Genomic DNA, 24439 nt, shown 5'->3' on the forward strand with positions numbered 1-24439 from the left:
CGAAGATGCCAGGCCGACATCCCCCTTCATCCGCACGGCAGACGCCTGCCGCCGCCGCCCTCGAGCGCAGGACCCTGGACGCGGCCCGCTGGGATCAAGACATGCAGTGCAGCCAGGTCCGTGCGGAGTCCGCCGCGCAGCGCGTACCCGACGAGGAGGCGAGGAAGGGCAGGAAGAGCTTGATAGGCGCATGACCCGATTCGGTGGCAGGACGGCTTGTCCCATGACGGCCAGGCGTTAGCGGCAGTGCCGCGGCGGCAGGCGATCGGTGGCTGTGTGGTTGTGCATGCGTATCCGTTTGCTGGCTTGTTCGCGTGTGCTAGGAGAATCGAAAATGAAGCTGATGGCGTAACTGAACTTTTGATTCCCGTCAGTCCAGGTGAAGGAGCGAGGCGTCGATGGAGTGAGAAGCGGAATAGAGGGAATCGGTGTTGTTGCTGTTTGTCTTGCCGTGGCCCTTCGGGGCGGGGTTAGGATGCCTTGAGGCGGGCTGTGTGCCAGAGGACCCCGGAGAGCGAAGGAAATGCGTTAGTGAATGAGAGTCCGAGGGCTGCAAGGCGGTACTTTGAAAATGCGGAGGTGATACTGTGAGTGAAGAGGTTTTTTGGAGATGAGTGTTCGCCGTTTATTATTCGATGAGCTGAAATTAGCGTCAGGGGGGGGGTATAAAATTCTTCCGCAGTGTTTGGATGCCCCTCAGAAAGCTGCCCTGCGGTGTCGGGGGGGGGGGCGGTTGAGAAGAGGCGCGCGCGTGGCTTCGTACGTTTGAAAGTGTGAGGATGGGATGTCGAGGAGAAAGGCTGGGGCTGGCGCTGCCGCATCGACTCCGATGAGATGGGTAAGAGCGAGAACTGTCGTAAGGACGTGCAGGGATGGTAAGCGCAAACTCACCAGAGAACAATCACGCAACTGCGCGAGAAGTACTGTGCTGACGGGTGGACCGATGACCGTGCAGTTTTCGCTGCAGAGGCGAGTTTGGGCAGGTCAAGAGGGCTGTTCGTAGAGTCCGAGATGTGCATGGTACCATCTCAAATACAAGTGGCCGCGTTTTACAGCACCACCAACCTCGATGTTTTGCTTTTTTTTTCGTTTCAGCTGTGAATCTGGGGATGGTCTGGCGACGAGTGCAATCAGCATCTATTAGAAGCAGCTGCAAGACAATCGGGGAAATTTCCTTGTTATATATATATATATTTGTGGCACGCTAGTGTCAGAACAAGCGGTCTTGAGGTTTTTTTTGGATATGGAGCGCTATTTTGGTCACGTCTGAGTAGCAAAACAACAAAAGTCAAGATTTCTGTAAGGCGAAGAAACACGTTTAGTTGGAAAATTCTTCCTACAGTCGAAATAAAAGGCCTACTTGATGCGCTGCGTGAGTCGCATTCGCCCTTCCTCATAAAATTTTTCTCCTGAAACTGAATTTTTCATGAAAAATATGTATGGATGCTTGGTTTACCAGGCCTTTGAGTTTCATCATCATTGCTTCTCTCCATACACCTTTAAAACCCTTTTTCCCCACCACCTCGACTCTTAGCTTCTTTTACAGAGCCATGGTTTCTGGGCTTGTTGAGCTCGAAATATTGAGGGGTAAAAACTACCCTCAGACGGAAGACGATCCGAATCCCTGCACGACCCAGGTGACAGTATCAGTAGCTGACGCATTATCAGGCGCCGTTCTCTCTCCTGCGCAGTTGTCATCTATTCAGCAAAACTCGAATGCCCCATTTTACAACGACACACTGAATTTCAGGGTGGAGGACGCATCTGAAGATGTTTGTCTTTCCATTACAGTGAGTGAACACTCTCGTCGAAAAATGCCGTTTGTTCTTTTTTATGGCAAGCAGATTATTGGCCTTTCCAAGCTAAAAGCAAAGCAGCGATTTGTGATTCCTCTGTTCTCGGAGGAAGAGGGTATTCAACAAGTCGAAATCGGCGCAGACACGCTGGACCTTGAAAGCAGCGGAGGAGCACCATTCTTGAGCGCACGTGTCCAGTTTACAAAAGATAAAATTTTTGACAAGACCGATCCGTATTCCGATGTGGATGTATCAGGCAAGGGCTTATCCTTCGACGGCAAGAATCAACTGGTTCCCGAAAGGACCCAGTACGTATGGCTGAGGCTGAAAAGCGACAAAAAATGGACGAACTCTTTTCAATATGAGCTCTCCGTTGCTTGGCGTTCTCGTGCTCCACTCGAAACGGAGGCTCAGGGCAACATGAAGTCGCGGAAAGGCATTACTGGAGGCATGACTGCAATTTCTGCAGAACCGGACTCGACACGGACACTGGGCGACATCATCATCAAAAAATGGTGTTGCCGCCGCACGCACCAGGTACTCACTCGAGTTTGCATTACTGCAGAGAAGTATGGAAATAAAGTCACAGATCTCACATTCACTCCAAAGGAGGAGGTGGAGTTTCGCACCAACAAAAAGGAGCGCTGTGTTTTTCTCGAGCAAATTTGCAAAAAGAGACTGGAAGACGCTTGTAGCAACTGTCTTCGAGAGTGGCTCAACAGGTTATGGATTCTTTTTGTTACCGGTGTCGACAGCGATCCTGCAGGACCGAGAGCTTTAAGCTACGAGGTGCGAAAGGCTGTCCATGATGCACAATTCACAGAAGCAGATGCCATTATCCTGCAAGCGTGCCTTTTGTTTTCCTTTATTCCGTCTCTCAAGTACGAAGTGTGTCAAGCCCTTTCCGAGTCTGATTATCAAGCCGCTCAGCCGGAAAAAAAGATAGAGGTGAGCACTTTGGAATCACCCCAGCGTCGTGTAACACCTTCACAGGAGACGTTCACTCATGTTTTTATTTCGTTTGTCGGCTCACTTCTTGACACGCTAACCGAGGCGGAGATCGCTAAGGCCGCAGCTGAGTTTAAGCCTGCTATATGGGATGCACAGCAGCGCATTGCCAAAGGCGCAAAAAGCACAATCGGTTCTTGCAGAAAGAAATACGAAGGGTCCATTTTCAAAGGCAGTGGTATTCATATCGATCACTTGGACAAGCTCGGACGTCGCAAGCAAGTGCCGAAATTTGTTTGACGAAGGATTGTGCTTATCACACCGAGAATCTCTTGGGCCTGAAAACACTTTCTCTCCACTTTTTCTTTTGACGCGGCGCATGTACAATACCGAAAAGAAAAAAAATACGATCTTTATTTGTCGCGCTTTCAAGATTTGACACCAAGGAAAAAACGATATAGTAAGTGTAGCGTGATAAACTGTGCACACAGAAAAAATACTTTTCTGTCTTGACGTGGGTTACCAGGTCGAAAAAAAAAATAAAGCAACTCTCTTGCATGTGCAATCATCTTTTTTTTTCCAGTTCCAAGTATCTTGTTTTTATTTGGCTTTCTGTTGCTACCATATTTCTCTGATGATGCGGTCCACCTAAAACCGCGGCATCAGGGTCTAGTACTCACTCTGTGGGGAAGCGGATATCGTACAGACTGCCCTCGGGTACGACTGGCGGACTCGTGGTTTCAGCGGACAGGTCTGGGCCGGTTCTGAGCCGAAGAGGCTTGCGGTCATGATCATGTTTGTAGTAGCTCACTACGAATCGCGTCTTCGATTCAACAAGTATGCGCATCGAACCACAGCCTCTCTGCTTCTGCTGCGTTGCGGTGATGCTGAGCTTAGTTCTGGACTTAGGCTCCGCTGCATGTAGCGAAATTTCAGTGGATTGAGCGGCGCCAAACAGTATTGGTTGGTTCGGCTCCTTGACATAACCGTGGCACAACAGAGGTGGATGAGCTGTGGCTGCATGCGTCTATTTGTTAACTTGTTTGTGGCATCATGATACGTTGAAGAAAAGCCAACTTGCTGCCATCTTTTTTCCGCTAACCAATGCTTCGATGTAGCTCGATTTTCTCAATCCTCAAAGGAAGACAAAGTTATGAGATCATCATAACGCGATCTCAGCGAAAAAGGAAAGTAAAAGGGGGCCGGAATAATCAAAGGCGTCGAATTTCGGAATATGGGCGAAAACGCCGACCGCAGCACTCTATCTTCTCATTTCATTACCGCCGTTAGAGCAAGCAGCCTCAATTTGTTTTGAAAGCTGCCGGCTACTGCTTATTCATGGTTTTACTGCCACCTCACCCTCTCCGACTCTCACGTCTTTCTTCCCTTTAATGAAAGACATACAGGAATCTGCTCTATGCAAGAACAGTAAATACTTATCCTGCGCGTTTGTGCAATTCTTTCGTCTTTTTTCCCCTTCCTGTCAACGTTCATGCGTTGAGCAATGCTGCCAGCTGCGAATATCTACCGACTAATTCTGATTGTAGCCGGCGTTGTCGTGCTGCTCGGCAGCGCGGTGTCAGATGTTCGCGTTGGCGTGACAAGGTGTGGCGGAATCATCCCGATTGACAGTCAGTATCTTCTTGACCCTGTCTGGGCCTTTACAACCTTCCGAAACCGTATTGAAAGGTTAAGCAACGGCTCTCTCGTCTTCGAGAAAAGGTTTGTTTCTGAGAGACTCAAGGAGCAGATAGTGATGGAGTCTGGCACGGACCTCAGCAGTGTGACTGTGTTCGAGATTGTGCCGACGACTGGCAAAAGCACCGATGCTGCAGGTTCAAAAAGTGCCAGTGAGCTGTGCTCCGTCTCTCTCGACCCTCTGGCTGGCGCCATGGATGGTGTTGTCTCCCGCGGCGCGCGCCTCATTTTTCTCAACGCGGATCCTACAGAGAGTGAGGCGTGCTCTTCGGCTTTGAATGTCTCCCTGCAACCGCACCAGGGAAACGCAACCTGGGTTTACTTTGCCAGGGCCAAGCTCGCACACTCGAACTCGATCACATTGGTCAGCGCCTCCGGCGTCACGTGGCCGATGACGCTCACTTTCAGCTCTGAATGCGCAATTCAGCTGATTCTCCTCTTGAATCGGTATGGTGCAATCGACCGATGGTTTGTATGGATACCAACGACCGCCTACACTGGTGCAGTAGTGGCTATTCTTCTTCCCGTCGTTCTACTTCGTTCGCGACTTCCCATTCACCTCGCCGGGGTCTGCTTGTTTTTGGTTTTCCTAGGGTTTTTCGGCTCTTGCATTGGTCTTGTTGTCGAGCTGCTTCAATGGCAGAGCGCGGTGGGAAGGCTGTATCCTTTCCCAGACTCGGTCACGCTTTACTGCTGTCTTTGCCTGCTGTACACACTGCTGTTCGTGCCTGTTTTGTACCGCCAAGGAAACAACACAATCCTCTTTATGGGAGTAACTCGGCTCCTTATTTTTGGTCTCAACTGTGCCCTGTGCGTCGGTTATTGGATAATGGGTTTCGTGGTTTTGGGTTCTTTGGCAGTACTTCAGTATCTGGTCACCAATTTTATTCTAACCTACTACTATGCCTACGTTTCAGTGTACCTGCGACGTGCAGTGAAGGGAACTTCGTCCCTACCCAAGTTCTCGAACAACTTCGTGTATCTCTGGTGCGCGCCTGTCACACCGTTCGCATGCTGTGCGCTGATGTACTACGACTTGTATCTGCTCACTCACAGCAACGTTGAGCGCGATCCCGTGGCGGCTCGCATGCAAGATGTCGTTCGTATCTACAACGCCCAGCTGTCATTGCCGCTTCTGTTTGTTCAGAATGTGTATGGGGTCGCACTCCTAGCAACCGCTTGTGCTTATCACATGCCTTTTTTTACGCTTCTTTTTGTGGCTCTTCTCCTCTGGATCGTGCACTCCATTTACGTGGTTGAACAGTGCACAAAAGAGTGGGCACGGTGGCACCGGCGCGGCCGCTCTTTGGGATTTTGCGGGTGCCTTTCTATCTCTACCGCCATGACGGCACTCCTCTCCCTGGATTACGAAGCGAATGCGTCGCGAACAGCCAGTTTGTCTCCGCACAGTGTGCGACAAGCTCCTCAATCGAATCAGCACCAGAGAGGTATCGCCGCGTATCAGACAGGAGAGGCACTTTACACTCCTTCAGAAGAGAACGATAGCAGCGAAGTGGTTTCCCCGCCTTCTCCGTCTTCTTATCATTCGGGGGACAATCATCTGTCGACGTCCCAACGACGCCCCGCAAGTAACCCTGCAGGATCCACTACCCTGCCTACAGAGCGTATCAACGATGTTCTGGAGTTCTGGCCGAACAGCGTGGAAAGGTAGCGCTCATGCACGTTGTCGCCAAGCGTTGTCGTGGTTCCTTGACGGGACCTGCTTACTTGATTGAAGTACGATGCGCATGCTGGTTTGCACCTTTCCTTTGGCATTTGCATCGTCTGAGTTTTATACGTGGACTTCTTTTTCGGTCCCGTTCACCCCCCTTGCCGTTGCGTGTCGTCATAGAAAATCGAATCAAGGTCGTGGGCACAAACGCGCATTCTCGTGTACAGTGCAGAGATGGAAAAGGACCCCCTGCTCCGACTCCTTTCATCCTCTCAGGTCGAACACGTGAAGCACAGGTGGGGTGCTAAAAAGAGGTGCAACTACGCGTTCACCCCGAAGTGGCTGCCAACCCTCTGAACCATAATAATTACTGAAAGGATCATCGCAACACCATTCGAATCCACCACTGTTTTGCACGACTCTCTTTTCTTTGTTTCTATGAAATGCTTTGAACTTTTTTTGTTTGTCACACTCGCCACCCACGCCCGCCGACCGTTTGTGGCTAGAAGAGAACAGCCAGGAGTAGGAAGAACAGGTAGCAAATCTCACCGGGTCTTAAACCGCCATTGGCACGCCTGCACCACGGTGCTTAACGGCGTGTCTGCGTGCGCGCGTTGGAAGACGCGTGCATGCAGTCAGTGCGGGACTCTTTGGGCACAGCTCGTTTGCTGTGGCTTGGCGCTAGAGCTGCAGCTTGCTGGCATACTTGTTAGCCGTCAATGTGGGCGAGCTTTCTGGATCAAATCCAACAGCGGATTGAAGATGCTGTGGATCTCCTCGGCGATGAGGAGGCGGAAGACGTTGGGCGAGAGGATGCAGCACGCGTTGTGGTAGCCAGCCCTGCCGCTGACTCGAAGGGCTCCGTACTGCCTCAGCAGTGGGGGCGAGAGCAGCATGTTTCAGCCGAAAATTCAGACGGTAACGCTGGTGCAGAAGGATGGGAGGAGGACGAGCTGAGCGAGCTGGTAATCCCATCCGCTCCCCCAGAGCCAGGCTTGCGTGAACCCGCACCGGCAGCAACGGTGCCGCCAGCGCCTCCGACGCTGCCTTCGTCATCGGCCACACCCGGCTTCTCAGTGTTCATCCTGCCGCCGAAACCCGCGACGTTGTCTGACCCGACAGACGTGACTCCCTCTGCCACCGCAGCACCTCAGCTGGTGTCAGCTTCACGAGAAACAGGGCAGCAACACCCCAGTGCTGTTCCTAGCGACACCAATCCCTTGATAGCAGGGTCACCGCTTAAACCACAAGCGGAGGAGGTCACGACGCCACCTGAGGAGCTTGCAGCACCACCACCCGTTAGCACGTTGTCGGCGGAGTCGCCCTCGCTAGAGGGAGCCGACCTTCATTCCGGGTTGCTTTATGCAGAAGGTACCACTGCCGTGACTTCCAACCCGACTTCAGCGTCTTCGGCTGGCAAGCCCATTTCATCTACGTCGTTTCCCCCGTCTCCTTCGTTGCCTGCTGCAACCGGACCTTCACCGCCACCGCCGAAGGCGGTGGCGGGGGAGTTCAGCGACATAGGGCAGCTGCTTCGATTCCAGCAGCAGTTGGCAGAGGAGATGGAGAATGTGGCTAAGCTGCAGCGTCAGAACGCATCCTTGAAGGACCGCGTCTCTACGCTTGAAGAGCAGCTGGCAGGTGCCACATCCTCCCTTGCGCGCACTGGGGACAGTGAGCAGCAGATATCGCTGCTGATCGAGAGGCTCGGAAAGGAGAGGGAGAGACACAAGGCACTGGCGGAGGAGCGGAACCAGCTGAAAGAGCACCTGCAGGATCTTGAAGAAGAGGTAGAAGAGTATCGCATTCGGGAAGAGGGCTGGATAAGTGGGCAGGAGCGGCAACAGGAGAACGAGATCGCCGCGCAGCAGCGCATTGCCCAGCTCGAGAATGACATGCGTTCTTGCAACGCCATCGTTGACAACCTCAGAACCCAACTTACGGAAGCGAAGCACCTAAACGGTGTCCTACAGAACCAGGTGGAAGAGCTGAAGGTGAGCTACTCCGCCCAGCTGGATACCGTAAAGGAGTCGAGCTCCGACACCGTGGATCAGCTTCGCCAAGAGGTGGAGCAGCTGCGCAGCTCTTTGCAGAATCTGTCGACAGAGTACGACACGCGAACAGCAGAGCTGGAGAGTGAGGTGCAGAACGCAAACATGCACGCCCATCAAGCAGAGGCCCGTCTGAGTGAGATGGCGCTTGGTTCTGTCAACACACTGCAGGATCTCCGAAGTGAACTCGAGGATTCCCAGCGCAGCAGCGCCACCTGGAAGGCTGAGGCGCAGAAAACGCGCCACGAGTATACGACGCTACTCGAACAGTATGCATCACTGAAGCGGTCTCGAGCGGCAGCAGAGGCCGATTTGCGCGACCGGCTCAGCTACCAGTCTAACACAGTGTCTGCTCTGCGGAAAGGCATCCGTGAGTGGGAAGATCGATATCTGGCGCTGCAGGAATCGGTGGGCGCGACGCAGACGGAAATAGAGGAGCAGCGAAAGACAATCATGCAGCTGGAATCCACAATTCAAAAACTGAAGGCGTCCGGCGCTGACATGCTGAGCCAGTCTCAGAGCGAAGTCCTCGTGAGTACGAACGCGCCGCCTGTGAAGGCTTCGTTGTCGGAGCCTTCACTGTCAGGATCACCTTCGAACGAGATACTGGGGGCGCGGCTAATGTCAGCTCCCCCACTGAACCCCTTCATGAGCATGAAGCGGCCAGCTTGGAACGATTCGAGGGACCGCAAAACGCGTGAGCGACTCGAAGAGGAGGTAGTGCGGCAGTCCGCCGAACTGGAGCGCGTCCGGGCCGCAGCCGCTGACGCCGAAGTCTGGAAAGCAAAGTACGATCGCCTGCAAGAGGAGCACGACTTGCTGCTTCAGCTGTATGGACAGCTCGAGGAAGATGTCGGTGCGTTGAGGAAGAATGGAGCTGGGATTTTGCCTGCTGATGCTGCCGCTGCCTCTTCCGCTTCCGGCTCTATATCTGCCGCTGCTGCGCCTTAGCGTGCTGCACTGAAGAGATGGCGGAGGAATCTAAGGGGTGGGGGGCAGAAAGGACAATTACGGAAGGACATTGTGCGGTGAAGAGAGGAAGCTGCGTTACAGCAGCGCATCTTGAGACGGCTGTTGGGTCCATCTGCTCAAAGGCACCGAGCGTTCAACCGGAGCGATGGTCTTCTTATGTTCCTTATTTCTGTTCATGGGCTGCCTTTACAGCGTACTTGCATCTTCCCTCCACCTTTGCCACACTCGCCCCCACTTCTCATCTGTTTCTGTGCGTACTTCATGCTGGCACTCGACTTTTCTACTGTGACGCCCCATTTACCTTGCAAGGGAGAGAAAGGAGGCGGGGGGTGCTCATGGAGCTGCTTCGAAGTCTCTGGGCACTTGTCAGCCACAGTGCGCTCCTTCAACCCTTGTGCGGCTTCTCGCTACGCCATTATGTCGTCGTTTGCGGAGCGTATAGACAGCGCGGACATCAACAACAGCCGTATGGCTGTGCGCATTGTGTGCAAAAAGTCACAAGCGAGTGGCGCAGACGTGTGCTTTGCCCTCCTGCGCAGTGCGCATGTGATGATGACGGTTGCTACGAACAAAAAAGATAAGGGAGAATTGTCAGTGGTGCTGCTTGGGGTACCCTCTGGATATTCCTTTTTTTTTTTCACCTTATCACTCCTGCACTGTGTCTTGTCCCCCTCCCCCCTCCTGCGTCATCCTCTCAAGTAGTGATGGTTGGCGGTAGAGGTGATGGTGCCGATACCCCTGCTGCTTTCCTCATCCTCGTTTATTCCTCACCGCTGTTCTCTATCTGGCACTCTCAACCCTGTCTCGTTGCCTCTGACTCCCGAGGACGGCGAGGCCCTTACCTCTCTGTCTCTCTCGCTCTCGATGCACCATACCGCTTGAAGGAAAGGCTGCGCACCCTTGTGTGCAGAGGAACCTTGTATGCACAAACACACACACACAGCGGCACTAACACTGCTGCTTGACAACACTCCGCTCCATAGCAGATGAAAGGACAGAGAACAAACAGGTAAACCAGACACACACGAAGGTGCCCACCAAGCGAGCCATCACGGGCTCCGCCTTAATCTCTTCGCGGGTGGCCTCTCCAGAGTGTTTCCTCTGCTGCGCCACCCCGCCTTCTTCGCTTTCAGACACGCTTCTCTCTCCGTTGTTTCCTCCATCCTACCTTTGCTCAGGTGCCTCAGTGGAGTCTCTAGTAGCGCCTTCTGTCATTCCGTCCCTGACGGGGGATTCCGGGACGAAGCTGGCGCTGAGTTGTTTGGCAGCGGGGGCTGTGGTGGCGGGCCTCCTGCTCTTTTCGACCCTCTTGTGCGAAAACTGGAGGTGCTGGCGACTGCGACTCGGCAGAAAGTCGCGAGTGGCAGCTATGTCTCCAGCGGCAGCTACAACGCACTCGACAACGAAACCGTATGCTCCGAATCGCAGCAGCATTCCAGAGACCCGCAGCCGTGCCCCAAATGGCACGCGTGCCTCCGCTGCGGACGAGGTGACTCTGTTGACGGCCCCACAGTTTGCGAAGTCCACAAAGGACACCCGAAGCTCCGCGCGGCAGCAGGAGGAGCAACTCAGAGATTTGTTTGTGCTGATTCGGCATGGAGAGCGGCAGGATCACGTTGATCGTGCGTGGAAAGGCAACGCACTTCTCCCCCTCTACGACCCGCCTCTGTCAAACGCTGGCCGGATGCAGAGCTTTGAGACGGCGCTTAGGTACTTCGCACTCCGGCAAGAGAGGAAGGTGGAGAAGCGCATCCGCGGCACGTTCACGCTCTTTCTCGTTTCCCCATTTCACCGGTGTATCGAGACCGCAGCGGTTATGAACGTCATCGCGTTTGAGGGAAGGCTACCAATGTACGTGGAGCCTCTCTTGTCGGATTGGCAGCAGGCGAAGGTGTTTCGCACCGCTCCCGTACTGGGAGGCTCGTACACGACCAGCGGGAGGCCCGGCTTGCCCGGCGCAAAAGGCGATCGGCTCCTTTTCCGACCACAGGTGGAGGCGCTTCGCGCGACGCTCATCCCGTTCCTGAAAACGCGCGCAGCGGAAGAAACCGAGCTCCTCGCTGAATACAACATCGGTGCTGAGGTGGCGAGCGCATGGCCCACGGTGGCGGAGGAGTGGCTAAACACGCACACCGCGCTTCCCGTCTGGACCTGCGCCGCGACGACGAGTGCCATTGAGGCAAAGGCCGCCTCGCGGTCTGACGGCGCCAGTGATGTGCGCGCGACAAGCCGAAGGGCTGCAAAGAGCTCGCAGCCTTCTCCACGAGATGCCTCGAATGAGGGGTATCGCGGCTGCGGCGTGACGCACCCAGAGGGCAAGTCGGACCTGCTCCGGCGCTGCGAGCAGGTGATGAGCACGCACTTTCTCCGGTGCGCCGCTGTCGAGTCAGATACTATGGTGCCTTTGGCAATCCAGACTGCCGTGGCCGCGGAGCGAAAGACGCGTTTGCCCAAGTATTTTCAGATTTGGGCAGAGCGCACAGAGGAGAACCGCGAGTCTGCCGGGCCGCCGGCGCTGTTGCCACCGATGCATATCATGGCCATCACCCACGCCGACGTTGTGTCCACGCTCTTGGAGGTGTGCTGCCCCAAGTATCACGACAAGGGTGCCGGCTATTCGGTGCCCTACTGCAGCGTCACGACGCTTAAGCGACACAACAACTACTACCGCATCCCAACAGCAGAGGAGCGGCGACGACGAGAAGCGAGTGTCAGCACTCTCGCACCTGCTCAAAATCGAGGAAAGTGTTATGCAAAGAAGAAAGGCAACACGCCATCATTCAAGAATCAGCTGACGACTCCGATTCGGACAAGACCACTCTCGCCATTGCCCGTGGAGTGGAATGTGGAGGCTGTCGGCTCCATCGACCTGCTGCGCACTCGCATTGTGATTCAGTACACCAAGTAGAGGAGATGGCGTGGACCGGAAGGCGCTAGCGCACACGTGCGCCGCCGCGCTTGGAGTCACGCAGCCATTGCTGACTTGCTCTCTGTTTCATCCGAGCCATGGAATATGTGTGCGCGCATGTATGTGACGGCGGCTGCACTGGAAGTGGAGATGATCGCATCTTCCTCTCTCCTTCGTGTGCCTGTTTTTCTTGTCTTATTCTGCTTGTGTGCGTCGCCTCTACAGCTCACGGCAAAAAAAAAGGCGAGAGTGAGCGCTGCAGTTCGGGCGGCACACAGGCAAACATGTCGGGGCAGATGCCATGAAAAGTACGGTACCGCTCGTTTCTCAGCACGAGCACCATGAGAAGGCAAACCCGTGCGTACAAAACGGCCTCTCCTCCGTCTGTGCGTGTGCCTTGAAGGGTCGCAAAGAGGGGGGAGGGGGGGGGGCGGCATTTCGAAATTGGTGCCTCCTTGTGTGCATATGCGTGCATTTCTTCGAAAGGTGCTTGCGCCGTTATGCCTCAGCGACGAGAGGCGGCGTGAGGCAAGTAGGAGCATCGCCAGACGACCAGAGAAAAAGTGAAGCGCAAAAGCAAACACACACGCACACATGCGGTTGCGTGTTCGTCTCGTATCTCTTTCTTATTATTATTGCCTTTCGTTCGTTTGTCTTCAAGTCCCGCATCTCCTTCCCTCCGCGATTGTCGCGTCCCGCGCCGGTATGCTCTGGTCTTCTTCTTAAGCTTTCTCTGTTCGTCTCCTCCTCTGGTATTCCCTTTCGTGTCTCACTCGGCTCTGCACACGCCACGTTAGTTTTCTCAGGTCAGCTTCAAAGCTGTTTTTGGCTCTCTCACACCACTGACACACACATACACACACACGCGAGAAACAACAACAACAAAAACAGCGACCCCTCTTCCCTCGAGAGATCAGCAAGCAGAAACAACTGCAACAGTAGCTGCGCGGTATTCTCTCTCTTCCGCCTTGGTCTTCTGTCACGCGCGCCGTCTCTGCTCGGCGCCTGACAGACGCCACAGAAAAGTAAACAGCAAAGAAACATAACGAGGTGTGTCTTTGCAGCGGCCCATAGGCACACGATCACACGTACGCGTACGCGTGTACGAGGTGGCACGGAAAACACATGCAAAGCTCATCACTACAAAAGAAGCGTCCGCTCATTTTATTTTCTGCTCATCCTTTTTGTTTGCGGCTCTGAGGACGCAGCGGTCCATCATTACGAAGTGGCAAGTTGTCTTCCCCCTCATCCCTTTCTTGTTGCCGCCTCTTGCTTTCCGCATTGCCGGTAACAAAAGACGTCCTTCCACCAAGGGAAACGCACCCAACCTGCTCCACGCACACACACGAGAACAAAACACAGAAGGAAAGCTCAGGCAAAAAAGTAAGAGGAAAGAAAACAACCGCAAGGCATACGAAAAAAGAAAGAAAACAACGAAAAGAGTTGTCACCACCGCTGGCTGAAGGGGATATTGTTGCGTGCATAGATCTCTCTATTATTTCCGTCTTTCGTCTCCCCTTCTCTGTTTTGTTTTGTGGCTTCTCTGGAGCTCAGACTGCCTCAGTCATCCTCTTCCCACCCCTCGCCTGTTACGTATTTGGTGTTTTGTTCTTTTTTTTTGTCTCCACGCCGTGCTGCTTTCGCTCTTCTCAGTAGGGCAAGAGAAAAAAGGGAAAGGGGACGTCTGCCCTCCTCCTCTGCCTTTATTTGTTTCAGTCGCGTGCGTTTCTTGGCGTTGCTGCTTGCAGACACCGTCGCTTGCCTTCTGCACTTACTCGCTGTTTGTGTTTCTTTTTCGCTCTTCGAGGTTGTCGCGCTGGGCATCAAGTCTGTGTGGAACCACAGGAGACCATGCAATCCTCTGGTCCCCCTGGAAAACCGCCGTGGGGCGGAGGTCGCGGCCCCTGGGGCGCCAATAACAGCAGCGCCAACAACGCTGTCGTTCAGCCATCCTTTCACGACAGGAGCACCAGAAGAGGCCCCAGCGGAAAGATCAACACCACCAACAACAGTGGCAACAACAACAACCAACCTGCAAAGCAGAGCCACGCTCACGACAGCACGGCAGAGCAGAGCATCCAAAGTGGAGATCCGATGGGCAGCCCAGCGGATCGGAAGGCGCCTGATGTACAGGCCCGTGACGTGGGGGGCTTTTACGGGAAGGAAAAGCCAACTGCGAGCTCTCGCTCGCAGCAAGGAAATCGTGGCCATGCCACCGCCAGCGTGGGCAGCGACGGCGGCGCAGGTGCTGTGGGGACCAGTGCGGCGATCGATGCCACGCTGAAGCGTCTGACGGTGCTTCTCAACCGAAGGTTCTTCCACTCCAATCAGCAGCAGGGGGTGTCGCATCAGCAAAACTCTGTGGCGCAAAGCAGCTTGTCAGAGGATATCTTTACGGGTGGCGTGCAGACGAACAGCTTCGTGTCCGAGTGCATGCAGGCGCAGAGGCCCGTGGCGCTGCTCACCCACTCTGGCGAGCCGCTGTCGCCGCGCGGCGATCGCGTCGGTGGATCTGGCCGCTCGGCGTACCAGGCGCAACGCAAGATTTCGCTGGATATGCTACTCTCCAGCGTTGACGATATCGTGTCACAGGTATACGTGAACTTTGACGAGGATCTCACCAAGGTGCTGCTCAACGCACTCGATCGCGTCACGGCGTGCGACACACTGGATCAGAGGGAGCGAACAAAGGTGCGCGTGATCGACGAGCTGCTTGAGGTGCTCGGAGACAAGCATTACGACCTGCTGCAGTGCGTTATGTACCGCCCTCGCGAGGTCTTCCTCCGGCTCCTGGAGGAGTTCTGCACCTTGGAGGATGCCGGGGATGCCACGACGAGCCAGTCCTCTAGCGGCCCGAAGGGGCTGACGGTGCGCTTCGTGAAGAACAATCAGCGCTCGCAGGGGCAGGATGTGGTGATCAACGACGCGGGCAAGCTCACCGACCAGAAGTGGCTTGCCCACATGAACAGGCGCTACCGTGTCTTGATGCAGGAGTCCGAGCTGGATGAGCTCTTTAAGCGGGACTTCAGCGTGACCGGGTCCATTATGCCGACAGGCGCTACTGTCACCAAAAAGTCGGGGCACGTGCGCATCCACATTCCCCCTCCAAGGCAGGAGATCTTACCTGAGAGCAAGCGCGTCTGCGTTGCGACGTCCCTGCCAGAGTGGACACACCCAGCCTTTCTCTCCATCACGCACCTCAACACGATTCAGACAACGATCTTTGAGACAGCGTTTCACACATCGCAGAACATGCTGGTGTGCGCGCCGACGGGTGCGGGTAAGACGGTGTGTGGGCTGCTTGTGATGCTGCGGTGCATCAGCGAGCACTTTGAGGGCGGTGTGCTGGATCGAGACTTCAAGATCATCTTTGTTGCCCCAATGAAGGCGCTCGCGCAGGAGATGGTTGAGAACTTCTCGCGCCGCCTGGCACCGTTCATGATAAAGGTGCGCGAGCTTACGGGCGACATGCAGCTGACCAAGCGGGAGCTGGCGGAGACGCAGGTGATCGTGACAACGCCGGAGAAGTGGGACGTCATCACCCGCAAGCAGAGCAACGAGGAGCTGGTAAGCCAAGTGCGGCTCATCATCATGGATGAGATTCATCTCCTGAACGAAGAGCGCGGCCCGGTGCTAGAGGCGTTGGTCGCGCGCACACTGCGGCACGGCGAGCTGAATCCGGAGCAGCGCGTCCGTCTGGTGGGCCTCTCCGCCACGCTGCCCAACTACAAGGACGTGGCGAACTTCCTGCAGGCGGACTTGCGGGAGGGTCTGAAGGTGTTCGGCCCGGAGTATCGCCCTGTCCCGCTGGAGCAGACATTTATTGGCCTGCAAAACACATCTGGGCCGCAGAAGCGCAACAAGGAGTTCGAGCTCGATCGCCTGGCGTATGAGGAGGTGGTGAAGAATGTGCGGGAGGGGCACCAGGTAATGGTGTTTGTGCACTCGCGGAAGCAGACGGTGGGGCTGGCCAAGTACTTTATCGAGGAGTCGACGCGCCGTGGGGAGGAGCACCTGTTTCAGTACAAAGGTGTCATGCCCTCAGCGATCGAGAAGAAGGGCCGCACGCTCCAGGGACGCGACTTGACCTCGTTATTCGCCGCGGGCTTTGGCGCGCACCACGCCGGCCTCGTTCGCTACGACCGCACCACTACCGAAGGCTTCTTCAGGGACGGGTACTTGCGAGTGCTGTGCTGCACGAGTACCCTGGCGTGGGGTGTGAACCTGCCGGCGCACACGGTGGTCATTCGCGGCACGCAAATGTACGACCCCAAGCGCGGTGGCCTCGTCTCCATTTCGGTGCTGGATGTGATGCAGATCTTCGGCCGCGCTGGTCGTCCGCAGTTCGACACGAGCGGACATGGCATCATCATCTCAGATGACAAGGAGGTGAGCCACTTCCTCCGGCTCATCGCACACGCCCTGCCTATCGAGAGCCAGATGCAAGGTAAGCTGTGCGACCACCTGAACGCCGAGGTGAACGCCGGCACGATATCCTCCGTGATGGAGGCCTCCTCGTGGCTGGAGTACACGTACATGTGGCAGCGGATTCGGGTGAATCCGCTGACGTACGGGCTGAAGGTGAACAATGTTCGCAAAGACCCGGAGCTCAAGACAGTGCGGTACAGTATGATCAACACTTCGTTCACCGAACTCGCCATTGCGGGCATGGTGCGCTACAACCCGGAGACGGGCTCGGTGGAGAGCACCGATCTCGGCCGTCTCGCGAGCCACTACTACATCACCTACGAGAGTATCAGTATATTCAACGAGAAGATGCGCCGCCCCGATGACACGTGGATCGACGCGTTGGACATGGGCACCGCCATGAACATCGCCGCCTCGGCAAAGGAGTTCAGCCAGCTGAAAGTGCGGCAGGAGGAGCTGGATGAGCTGCAGAACCTGCACCAGCTGCTGCCGAAGCATGTGCGTGAGTACCGGGTGAGTGGCGAGAGCGCCGACGAGACAAGCACGCAGTGGAAGGTGACGACGTTGCTCAAGGCGTACATTAACCGCCTTTCTGTTGAGACGCATTCTCTGTCCTCCGACATGTTGTACGTGCTGCAGAACATGCCCCGCATCTGCCGCGCCCTCTTCGAGATTGAGCTGGAGCGTGGCCACCCCCTCACCACGTACACGTACTTGACGTTGTGCAAGTGCATTGAGCACCGCTGCTGGGACTTTGAGCACCCGCTGATGCAGTTCGCGAATTGGAGCCACCGGGTGAACATCACAGACGCGGTGTGGATGAACCTGAACAAGTGCAACCCGAGCATGCAGCTGCTGCAAGAGATGACGGCGAAGGAGGTGGGGGAGATGGTGCACAACGTGCGCGCCGGTCGCGACATTGCCGATCTGGTGTCGAAGTTTCCCTCGGTGAACATCGACATTGATGTGCAGCCCATCACCCGCTCCATCCTGCGCGTCAAGGTGACGATTGAGGCGGATTTTGTGTGGAGTCGCGACTTGTCCGGCAACTCCGAGGTGTTCTGGCTGCTGGTGGAGGACCAGGACAACCACTTCATCTTCCACCACGAGTCGGTCACGCTCACACGCAAGGAGGTGGAGACCGGCACGCCGCACGTGGTGAATCTTGCTGTTCCGATTGTGCCCCAGTACGACATGTACGCGGTGCGCCTCTACAGTGACCGCTGGATGGGCTGCAAGGAGGACTACACCTTCTCCATCGGCCACCTGCACCTTCCGGAGGACTCGCAGATGACGACGAAGCTGCTGCCGCTGAGCCCGCTTCGGCTGCACGTGATCCCGGAGGAGTACCATGCTATGTACCGAAACTACCGCCAGTTCAACGCGGTGCAGACGCAAATCTTCTACACCATGTTTCACACAGACCAGAACGTCTTCCTTGGTGCGCCGACGGGCAGTGGTAAGACGATTGCGGCAGAGATGGCCATCCTCCGCGTGTTTGAGCAGTATCCCGGGAAGAAGGTGGTGTATATTGCGCCGCTCAAGGCCCTTGTGAAGGAGCGGCTGCGTGACTGGAAGGCCCGCATGATGCTTGTGGGGCGCTCCGTGGTGGAGCTGTCGGGTGATGCGACGCCGGACATTAGCGCGCTCGCCAAGGCGGACATCTTGTGCACGACTCCGGAGAAGTGGGATGGCATTTCGCGTAACTGGCAGGTGCGCAGCTACGTCACGGCCGTGAAGCTGGTTGTGTTTGATGAGGTGCACATGCTGGGCACCGACCGTGGTCCGATTCTGGAGGTGATTGTGAGCCGCATGCGCTACATCGGGTGGAACCGGAAGGCGCCGATCCGCTTGGTAGGTCTCTCCACGGCCGTCTCGAACCCGGGCGACCTGAGCTCGTGGCTTGGTGTGGAGAAGAAGTGGGCCGTGTTCAACTTTGACCCGTCAGTGCGTCCGGTGCCGATGACCGTGCACATTGCGGGCTACCATGGCAAGAACTACTGCCCCCGCATGGCCACCATGAACAAGCCGACGTACAACGCCATTTGCGAGAAGAGCCCAACGCAGCCGGTGATTGTGTTCGTCTCGTCGCGGCGGCAGACGCGACTGACGGCCATGGCCCTCATCGGCTTCCTGCTGATGGAGGGCAACACGGCCAAGTGGGTGCACATGAATGTGGATCAGGTGCAGGAGTACACCTCAAAGCTGGATGACCCGTACGTGAAGCACTGCCTGCAGTTCGGCGTCGGCATCCACCACGCCGGGTTGCTGGAGGGCGACCGCACGATTGTGGAGGAGGCCTTCCTGTCAAATCGCATTCAGGTTCTGGTAGCGACGTCGACCTTGGCGTGGGGTGTCAACTTCCCTGCGCACATGGTTGTGGTGAAGGGCACCGAGTACTACGACGCCAAGACAAACTCCTACGTGGACTTCCCGATCACGGATGTGCTGCAAATGATCGGCCGTGCCGGGCGTCCGCAGTTTGACACGGAGGGCGTGGCCCAGGTGCTGTGCCACGAGCCGAAGAAGGGCTTCTACCGCAAGTTCCTCTACGACCCTTTCCCGGTGGAGAGCGCGCTGCACAAGCAGCTGCACGTCCACATCAATGCCGAAATTGTGTCGGGGACGATCAACACTCGTCAGGATGCAGTGAACTACCTGACGTGGACCTACCTCTTTCGCCGAATTGCACGCAACCCCTCCTACTACGGCCTGGAGGACGGCTCTCCCAAGGCGGTCACCATCTTCCTCTCCACCCTGGTGAAGGGCGTGCTGGCGGACCTTGAGCGGTGCGGCTGTATTGAACAGCCGGATGCAATGGACGAGGATGCCGACCCGGATGCGATTCAGTACACCGTCCTAGGCAAGCTGTGTTCGTACTACTACATCTCCCACATCACGGTGGACTTGTTCAACCGCAACATCGAGCCGGATCACTCCTGCGGCGAGCTTCTGCGTCTACTGTGCGACGCGGAGGAGTTCAACGAGTTGCCGGTGCGCCACAACGAAGACAAGCTGAACATGGAACTGGCGCGTCAGCTGCCGCTGCCTGTCCGCGACGCAGAGGCGGACAGTCCGCATGCCAAGGCGTTCCTCCTCTTCCAGGCGCTCTTTGAGCGTGCGCCGATGCCTATCACTGACTACATTACAGATCAGAAGTCCGCCATGGACAACGCAGTGCGTGTGATTCAGGCCATGGTGGACGTGGCCGCCAACAACGGCCACCTGTACGCCGCGCTGCGTTGCATGACGCTCATGCAGTGTATGGTGCAGGCCCGCTGGTGGGACGATAACTCTCTGCTGCAGATCCCGAATGTAGTCAAGGCGATGCTTCCGGTGATTGAAAAGGAGTGCGACGGGGTACGTCACGCGGCGGAGCTGGCGAACCGCCCGTTGGCAGTGCTGCAGAAGTTCCAGAAGGTGCTCGAGATGCCCGTATTCGGGCTGCGAGAGCGGGACGTGAACGAGTCGATGGAGGCGGTGCGCGGGCTGCCGCTCATCCAGGTCGACCTCACCATTCAGCAGCAGCATCCTGCTGCAGCGGAGGAAATGAATGCGGAAGACGAGGAGACCGTCGTGACGTACGAGCTGGCGGTGCATCTGCAGCGGCTTTCCTTCGGACAGAAGAGCGTCATCGCGCCGCACTTCTCGAAGGCCAAGGATGAGCAGTACTGGGTAGTTGTCGGCCACGAGCCGACAGGCGAGCTTGTTGCGTTGAAGCGTGTGAATCGGCTGCGACAGAGCAGCACGGCGACGCTGCGGATCGACTGGGACGAGGACTGGGTGCAGTACAGCCCCGACGGCACCGTGGAGCTGAATCTGTATCTCGTGTGTGACTCGTATATCGGCATGGATCAGCAGTACAGCTTCATCCTTCCTCAGTTCAAACTGAGCTGCTGCTCCGGCGGCGCAGAAGGGAGTTGCTAGGAGTACCTTCGAGTGCATTGTGAATGGCAAGATCGTGCTGCACGAGCACGAGCACATAAACGTGCATACACACATACACACACACACACAGACACACCAAGACGTATATGCTCTTCCTTGTGTAAAACGGGTGTGAGTATCCACACCAGCAGTATGTGCGGTCGCTGCTGCTTGCGTCACTTGAAGGTACGGCACGCGGAGTCACTGCGGTTGACATCTCGGGCACGGGCAGAGAGCACTTGAGGTCACAGTGAGGGGCGTCGCTCCCTTCCCAGCATCTATGCTGCTCTTTCGACTCACGACTCGTCCGGGGCACCTGTCACTGCCACGGCGCCCCAGCACACACACGCACACAAATTTCTGTTCATGCCCATGCAGCATCCGCTGATGGGACTACACGCTTTTACCCGCATGAATAGCGCACTGCTCGCCTTTTTCTATCCCTCACTGTTCCTCATGCTCTTCCTCGCTGCCCTGTGTCTGTTTTCCGCGCCCACGCCCTCCCCCCGACCCAAATCACCCGCGCAAACGACGCACCCCAACGCCCACAACGGCCAAACACGAACTCGTGGGAAAGTAGAGCCGGCCCAGAAGGCACGCTGCCAAAGAAGGCGCAAAGCAAAAAAATGGTCCGCTTACATCTCCTTGGATACGAATAGCGTCATGCACTTACGCGGCGTGGCGGTGTTACGCGCTGCACGTCGTGCCTATCCGCACGTCGCCATCACGGGTCGGTGCTTCCTCTTGAAGCCTCGCCGGCATGCGCCTCTTTCGACGCCGAGCCAGCAAGAGTCGTTATCCTTGCTGCACGACATGGAGTGCGTGGAGCTGACGCCGTCGGAGTCGGGCACGATCAACCGGCGCGGTGCTGTTCCTGCAAATCTCGCCGGTAACAGCTACTACGCGCGGCGGTACAGCACCCAGGGTGGCGCACGTCGCGGCACCTTGGACGCGACAGAGCCCCATGTGCAGTTTCACAGCGGCGACCTGGTGCTGTACCTGCGTCTCTCTGCAGTGCCACGAGAGTTGTCCAACAAACGCATCGTGGATGTGACAGGCATACAGACAAGTTTTCACAACGTCTCTGAGCGACACAGCAAAGCCCTCGCCACGGTCGAGGAAGCGATGCAGACAATGCACCTACACGACGGGCATGAGGTGCCTGCTCTGCAGCGTGGTGACGTGAACCTCGTACGATTGCAGCCGAGGTGCGTGTACATCTCCCCGGCGCCGTCACACTCTTCTGCCGCAGGTGAAGCTGTTACAGTGGACCTGAGACACCTGTCCTCCGCACTTCGACCGCTGAGCAACCCAGATGTGCTTTTGGCACAGGCGCGGCGGCTGTCCTTCCGGTCTGAGATGGAAGCCGTGCAAACGGCGCAGGTCATGGCATCGTTTGTTACGGAGCTGAGAGGCGGCGGCGCTGTGCCTGGAGGTTGTGGATCTTCTGTTGGTGTCTTAGGCTCCGCAGCGGTGCTGAGACCGGTGGTGCGCGACGGCTACTTAGTTGCCATGACGCTGTGTCCTCCCCGCGACACCGCTCGAGGGTCCAGGAGACGCTGAGCAGAGGCGAAACGATGATTTGCAAGGATCACCAAAGGCGATGACCTCAGCAACTGCGCGAGGAGCCACACCTTCTTTGACGCGACACGTGCCTTTCTCAGTGTTTGTGCGTGGGTGCACGAATGATTTTGGGCAAGCTGTTGCGTCCATCTCTATTGGCAGTCATTCCCAGAGGAAATTGTTCTCTCATGCTTGTAACTCTGCTGAATGTATCCCACTGCGTTACCGTGGAGGCGCTGTCGCACCAAATGCAGGAGGACGGAGGTGACGCTCTTAGAAGCGTGTGCGCGTTGTGCTGTCGTATGCACGCGCGCACGCGCCCTCCCCGTCTTCTCCATTTCTTCTACCTGCGGGCTCCATATTTTGCGGTGCTTTCAGAGATCTGTTTTCCACCTTCCTCTCCCTCCTTCTCCGACCACCCCACCACTGGGCTTCGCTGCTCACCTTCCCGCATGTGTGTCTCTTTCTGTGTGTGTGTGTGCGTGTATTGATGCCTCCGTGTCTTGATTGTGCATTGGCATCCAACACCTAAACGCCTTCTTTCCCTCCTCTTATCGCTGCACACATCGCCGCAAGAAAGGACTCTCGCTCGCCTCTTCTTGTGCACATCCGACACACACACAGACACACAGACGGAGAAGCAGTAGGAGCAGGAGGAGTGGGTTTGCTGTCCGTCCACCGCCTCCACCTCTCCACGCCTTCCTGGAACAGCCGCTTTCGTGTCTCTCTCTCCCTCCCTTTTCTTTGCTCGACCCTTTCACATCGTCTCGGCACTCGGGCTGTATTGCCTGTTCCTTCCCCTCCCTCCCATCTCTTCTGCGTAGCCCCCCCTTCATCGTCTATAAGAATATTTGCAGACGGGAAGACGACACACACACACACACACACACACACACGTACAAAAATGCCGAGCGGCCCCAAGAATAACAAGTACATCAACCGCCACAGCGAGGAGGCGCGGCTGCGCGATGAGGAGCGGCGCATCGACTCCCGCGCGGCCCGCGAGGCGGCGAAGGAGGACGCGCGGTGGTCTGAGACGGACCCGAAGGTGTTGAAGAAGATGGAGAAGAAGCGAGAGATGGAGCAGAAGCAGGAGGCGAAGGCCACCCGTGACGCCGAGAAGAGGGAGCAGCTGGAGGAAGAGGAGCGGGAGATGAATGTGAAGGTGCCCAAGAAGGTGGCCCAGCGCCAAATCCAGAAGGACTTGGCGAAGATGCTGGCAGACTACGACAAAGAGCGCACCGCCCTTCGAGGCGGCCAGCATGGCGCGGTGGTCAAGCCGGAGAAGACGGAGGAGGCGCCGCTACCGTCTGGCAACGTGAACCGCGAACGGGGCGTGACTCTGCACGCGGCAGCGGAACAGGAGAGCAACACCATCAAAGCCTCTGGCACCGTGGCTGATGTGGTGGCGGCCTTGGAGAAGGGCGGCAATGCCAGCGGCGCTGCTGAGATACCTGACAACCGCCATATCGGCAAGCGTGCCAAGGTGCTCTATAAGGCCTTCTACTCAGAGCATCTGGAGCAGGTGAAGGGGGAGAAGCCGGGCCTTCGGCGCACACAGTACAACGACATTATTTGGGAGATGTGGCAGAAGAGCCCAACGAATCCGTTTGTGATGCGCACCGAGAAGATCGCGCATGAGCGGCTGGAAGCGGAGCGGCGGTGGATGGAGGGTGACTCGGACGGCGAGGACGAGGAGGAAGGGGAGTTCACGAATGGCGGCAAGTGTGCGGCCAAGTAGGTGCCTCAGTGAACAGCATGCGTAGGTCAGAGAGAGAGAGCGTGAGGAGGTGGAGAACGAGAGAGGTACTGCGTGTGGTGTGCTGACACAGTGACGGCTGCAGATACAGAGAGACACACGCGCGTGCCTATTCGCAAGCAGCTCGGCCTTTCCCTTGTGGGCGCCTTCTTATACCCCCTTTTCTTTCTCCTCTTGTGTGTGTTACTTTTTTTTATTGTTGACTTCTCCCTTGACCGTACGCGCATCGCTCTGTTTCGCTGGCTGCAGCGTCCGCGCGATGAGTGGCCTCGGACTGTGATTCTCATTGCCCGCGCGCCCCTCCTTCTTTTCACACACACACACACAATAACAGATGAAGAGCGCTGGTGTCGAGGGGGGAGGAGCCTGCATGATTCGATCCACACCACGTGACATCTGCCACCGGTACCGTGATTTCTCTGCGAACCGGCTGCGGTCAGGCGGTAGAAAGGGTGAGGTGGGGTGGGGGCGTCAAGTGAGCCTCCCCTTCCCGTGTCTCTCTTCCTGCTGCTGCCTCTCCCTTTCTCTCTCTAGCACCGCGACTTCGTTGTTGCGGGCGCACGTGTGTACAGGCGTATGGGAGAGGTCTCCCCCTCCTTGTCTCCTTATCTTACCAGAGTCGGCGCTGATGAATTCCTTTGTTTGCTTCCTCTTCAATTTTCCTTTCGGCACGGCAGACGCTTGCCGCCTCCGCCCTCGAGCGCAGGACCCTGGACG

General features: G+C 56.5%; 7 protein-coding genes across 7 annotated transcripts; all 7 read left to right on the forward strand.

The window, feature by feature from the left end:
* Positions 1-1550: 1550 nt before the first annotated feature.
* LDBPK_130350 (hypothetical protein, conserved) lies at positions 1551-3044 on the forward strand (the record flags this gene model as incomplete). Its single annotated transcript, XM_003859199.1, has 1 exon — positions 1551-3044. The coding sequence occupies one exon, from the start codon at positions 1551-1553 to the stop codon at positions 3042-3044; it is 1494 nt and encodes a 497-aa protein (XP_003859247.1).
* Positions 3045-4635: 1591 nt separating this feature from the next.
* On the forward strand, positions 4636-6114 carry LDBPK_130360 (hypothetical protein, conserved; the record flags this gene model as incomplete). Its single annotated transcript, XM_003859200.1, has 1 exon — positions 4636-6114. One exon carries the CDS (start codon positions 4636-4638, stop codon positions 6112-6114), a length of 1479 nt encoding a protein of 492 aa, XP_003859248.1.
* Positions 6115-7676: 1562 nt separating this feature from the next.
* LDBPK_130370 (hypothetical protein, conserved) lies at positions 7677-9116 on the forward strand (the record flags this gene model as incomplete). The annotated part of the gene is made up of 1 exon (XM_003859201.1): positions 7677-9116. One exon carries the CDS (start codon positions 7677-7679, stop codon positions 9114-9116), a length of 1440 nt encoding a protein of 479 aa, XP_003859249.1.
* A 1390-nt stretch (positions 9117-10506) lies between these two features.
* On the forward strand, positions 10507-12045 carry LDBPK_130380 (hypothetical protein, conserved; the record flags this gene model as incomplete). Its single annotated transcript, XM_003859202.1, has 1 exon — positions 10507-12045. One exon carries the CDS (start codon positions 10507-10509, stop codon positions 12043-12045), a length of 1539 nt encoding a protein of 512 aa, XP_003859250.1.
* Positions 12046-13896: 1851 nt separating this feature from the next.
* On the forward strand, positions 13897-20400 carry LDBPK_130390 (RNA helicase, putative; the record flags this gene model as incomplete). Its single annotated transcript, XM_003859203.1, has 1 exon — positions 13897-20400. One exon carries the CDS (start codon positions 13897-13899, stop codon positions 20398-20400), a length of 6504 nt encoding a protein of 2167 aa, XP_003859251.1.
* An 813-nt stretch (positions 20401-21213) lies between these two features.
* Positions 21214-21963, forward strand: LDBPK_130400 (hypothetical protein, conserved; the record flags this gene model as incomplete). Its single annotated transcript, XM_003859204.1, has 1 exon — positions 21214-21963. One exon carries the CDS (start codon positions 21214-21216, stop codon positions 21961-21963), a length of 750 nt encoding a protein of 249 aa, XP_003859252.1.
* Positions 21964-22867: 904 nt separating this feature from the next.
* LDBPK_130410 (hypothetical protein, conserved) lies at positions 22868-23704 on the forward strand (the record flags this gene model as incomplete). Its single annotated transcript, XM_003859205.1, has 1 exon — positions 22868-23704. One exon carries the CDS (start codon positions 22868-22870, stop codon positions 23702-23704), a length of 837 nt encoding a protein of 278 aa, XP_003859253.1.
* Between the last annotated feature and the right edge of the window lie 735 nt (positions 23705-24439).

The sequence above is a fragment of the Leishmania donovani genome, chromosome 13 (assembly GCF_000227135.1).
Source record: "Leishmania donovani BPK282A1 complete genome, chromosome 13".
NCBI lineage: Eukaryota > Euglenozoa > Kinetoplastea > Trypanosomatida > Trypanosomatidae > Leishmania > Leishmania donovani.